General features: G+C 52.5%; 1 protein-coding gene across 1 annotated transcript; it reads right to left on the bottom strand.

Moving 5' to 3' along the window:
• Positions 1-1,803: 1,803 nt before the first annotated feature.
• LOC119296894 lies at positions 1,804-3,524 on the bottom strand. Its single transcript, XM_037574909.1, has one exon. It carries the CDS (start codon positions 3,522-3,524, stop codon positions 2,034-2,036), a length of 1,491 nt encoding a protein of 496 aa, XP_037430806.1. The 3' UTR covers positions 1,804-2,033.
• Positions 3,525-4,190: the final 666 nt, after the last annotated feature.

The raw sequence follows: 4,190 nt of genomic DNA, 5'->3' as shown, positions 1-4,190 counted from the left end.
GGATGTATCTAGAACTAAAATACGTCTAGATGCATCTTTCTTTTAGCCATTTTGATGACAAGTATTTCCGGACGGAGGGAGTACATCTTAAGAGAACAGAACGATCACAGTAAGTTCATGACACGAAAGGGGAATATCAAGGATTATGGGTTAGCTTGATCCTGTATGACGATCACACTGCATAATCCATGACATTTTTCAACTAGGAAACTACCTAGTATGCTGAAAAACCAAATCTAGAAAACTGCTTAATCAGACACAAGTCTAGGAAACTTGACAAAAACTCTGGAAAACTGCTGAACAACCGACATTTCTGGCATACAACGGAATCAAACTGAGGTAATCTCACGAGTCATTAAAACCGGAGAGAAGGGCATAAGCACAACAAGAACTTGATGGATCACGTACACAATGATGACCAGAACAAACTGAAGAACACAAAGAACCCATTTCTGAGTTGGTGTCACGCACGGTACGAATTACTATAATTGTACATGATTGTGTGCTCTGAAATTTACAACACTACTGTCTATAATTTGTCTGAACTCATTTCTGTTGTCTGAAATTCAGAGCTAGAATATACAGCAGAATTAGCAGTTGTAAACAAAATATATATGCGATTCAGAAATTAATGGCACCGAAACGGGCATATGCAGCAAAATTCACAGTTGAAAACATGGTATAGAAGCAACGCTGCTGGAAAAAATGCAAAGCAGGGCTTGTGTACATGCATGTACTAATCTGAAACATGTTTCTCTGCATTTAAGAGAGCGAGGTAGCAGGATAAATAAAGACCATTCATGATGAGAAGTTTATCAGTGCAGAATTCTACAGAACTGACTAACCTCAAATTGCATTTGCACAACTCTAAGAAATTGCTTGATCAGACACAACTAGGACATTGCCTAGCAACAAACAGAAACTAACTTATCCCAGCAACCAAGTCTCTGAAAACTGCTTGATGAGACACAATTCTAGGAAACAAACTACCTGGTAACTTTAGTCAGGTTCTGTACTTGATCAATCATAACTACTGATAAAATCTTGAAACTTAACCCAGCTACCAACATTTCTGTCATAAGCTGGAATTTAACCGAGGTGAGTTCATCAGTCAAAACCAAAATGGCGGGAATATCAAAGAGTTTCAGTAAGGCTGATCCAGTATCTGAATGACATTTATTCTACATGATCGATGGTGCGAAAACAGAGCATGCAGTTGATCAATCATGCATACAATGGTAACCAGAGCAAACTGATGTGCAGATAACCTGCATATCAAATCCATCTCACTATCATCCTTAACAGATTAGAAACAAGAGGAACACCGCAAGTTCACGAGCCAAAACCGAAAGGTGAATACAAAAGACTTTCAGTTAGCAATTTAGAATGATCTTGTATGACATTTGCGCTGTCTAATCCATGGTGCAAAACACCTAATATGCAGATGGTAAGGAAGAGATTAAACCATCAGAAACAAACAAACTGAAGAATATCATAACAGAAGAGATTAAACCATCGCAAGATCATCTGGAAACTCAACTTAGTACTATAAGTATATCATAACAGAAGAATAACCAAATAATCATTGGAGTGAGTTTATGGCATCCGGTCCTGTGCCTGATCATCAAACACACACGCTTTCAAACAGAATCCTAACAACTGAACAACATTCCTTGTATGCATGGATAGGATGATTCAGATTTCAGAGTAAAAATTGGAAGTGAATTGAGCAATGCATCTAAACAGCAACCGATGCATGCAGGAACAAAATTAGCACAAGCAAACAGTGGGAACAGAGCAACGAGAAGATGAATCAAATTGGCACCAAAAATCATTCAAGTCGTACTGGATAAGCTAGGCAACAACCATTCGGTGCCAAAATGTGATCAGAAGTAGAACACAGTACTCATCACGTCGACTGCCCAACCTCTAATCTGAAACTCTATGAACTAAACGAGTGCTCAATCTCTCATCCGAACCTCCATGGCTAGAAACATAACAGAGCAAAACGATCGGGACGACTCACGCTTGCTTCACTCGCCGGGAGAGGTGATCGCTGAGGAGGCGCAGTCGCCGAAGGGCCCCCCGACGCCGCAGGTGCCGTTCGTCTGGTCGGTGGCGGACGCGACGGCGAGGTCGGCGAGGTGGAGGCGGGGTAACGGCACGTAGACGCCGTGGACGGCGATGCGCGAGTTGACCACCACGTCGGGCTCCTTGATGGGTATGTGGTTGATGCGGACGTCGTTGGAGTTGGAGGAGGCCGAGTCGGTGGCGTAGTGCGTGACGACGAGGCTCTGGCCCTCGCCGGCCAGCGTGGGGAGGACCGTGCCGGGGCGGAGGCGGTGGAGGTCGGCGCGCGTGAGGCGGTGGTTGGGGACGATGTGGAAGCGCACCGCCGACACGTAGTCGTGGCCTCCGCCGACGAAGATAGCCGGGTCGTCGAGCGCGAAGAGCGTCAGATTGGCGAACTTCTCGAGCTCGGCGAACTTGACGCGCATGGCGAGCGCCATGAAGCCGTAGCCCCCGTCGCGGAGTCGCGCCATGGCGTCGCGGATCATGATGCGCACCACGGAGGCGGCGGTGGCAGCGGAGGCTGCGGCGGAGCGGCCGGTGAGGTGGTGGTGGTGCGGGCCGTCGAAGCAGGAGTGCGTGAGCGGGCGCAGGAAGCCGTGGAGGCCGTGGACGACGTAGCGGCCGTCGTTGTAGAGCTCGGGGTGGGACAACTCGACGCCGTCGGCGTAGATCCTGGCGTAGTGCATGCCGAAGGGGCCCCGCTCGGTGACGACCTTGATGCAGAAGCCGACGGAGGCGGAGGGGATCTTCATGGTGGCGGCGGCGGCGAGGTCGGAGTAGGGGTAGTAGCCCATGGCGATGTGCTGCTGGAGGAGGTGGCGGCGCGAGCACATGGGGCAGGAGGCCTGGAGGAAGGCGTCGGGGGCGGCGAAGACGGTGATGGCCCCGGGCCACCTCGCGAGCGGCGGCGCGCGGGCGAGGAGTGGCGCCTCCGACGCCATCTCGTTGTACCCGAGGGAGGTGAGGATCCTCGAGAGTTGCTGCAGCCCCTGCTCGGCGTCGGACACGGCGGGAGGCGGAGGCGAGCTCGCGGTCGTCGCCACCGTGGCAGGGAGGGGGAGAACCGTGGTGGTCGTCGTTGTCGTCGCTGCAGCGGGCGTCGTCGGCGCGGACCCCTCCTCCTGCGGCTGCGGCGCGGCCTGGGGTGGCAGGAGCGGAGCGGGACGTGCCTCCGCCGCGTCCGTGGGCTGCGCGTCGGCGAGGACGGGGTCGACGTCGTCGGCGGAGAGCAGGGACTGGCTGTCCGCGTTGAGGTGGTTTTGGTGCATGGAGGGCGCGGCCCCAGGGACGGGGTGGAAGTGGGCGGTGGCCGTGCCGATCGGCGAGCGGCGGCGGTGGTGGTGAGTGCGCGTGGAGGCGGTGGCGGTTTCCGGCGAGTGGGCGGCGGAGGCGGTGGATAGGAGGAGGGTGAGCACGAGGAGGAGGGGTATGCGGTGAAGATAGAGAGCCATGGCTGGCTGGGTCTGGGTCTGAGCAAACGCGAGCGAATCGGAATGGTGGGATGGATCCACCAATAATACTACACGTACAGGATGATCGTACAAAGTTTTACAGGATGACAACGTGGCCTAATCTAATTGCTCCCCCCCTGATTTTCAGGGTGGGGCCGTCCCCCTTAATCATATTCCAACCAATCACAGTCAACGAGCCTGTAAATCCCCCGTACAACGCCCGTACGTCTAGCATTGCTCTGGATCCACCGAGGAGGGAGGGAGGGAGCGGCGACGTCTGCACTTTGCGACAGCGACAGCGACAGGAGGATTGGCAGGCATCCACCAACTTGGGGCGGAAGCCATACACGTCACGTCAGTCACACAATCGTCTTGTCCACAGAAATCTAGTCAAAGCTAGTCAAGGGTCCAGCGACTACGGTCTGGTCTCAGGATTTCACCCGTCCAAAATTTTGGAATATGTTTTAAACTTTATTAAGAGCAACTCCAACCAAGGACTCATTTTGTTCATTTGGAATATTCGGATAAAAAAAGTTGACCCAACGGGGCCACCCAAACGGACAAAGCGTCCGCCTATTGTCCGTCCCGACCCAAATTGAGCCCACATTCGAGTCACAAATGGGCCCGCGACGAACAAAAGCGGACGCTCCTGTCGCTCGCTCTAGT

Source organism: Triticum dicoccoides, chromosome 5A (assembly GCF_002162155.2).
Source record: "Triticum dicoccoides isolate Atlit2015 ecotype Zavitan chromosome 5A, WEW_v2.0, whole genome shotgun sequence".
Classification (NCBI taxonomy): Eukaryota; Viridiplantae; Streptophyta; class Magnoliopsida; order Poales; family Poaceae; genus Triticum; species Triticum dicoccoides.
Note: the sequence above shows the minus strand (reverse complement) of the source record. Positions and strands in the feature narration are given on the sequence as shown.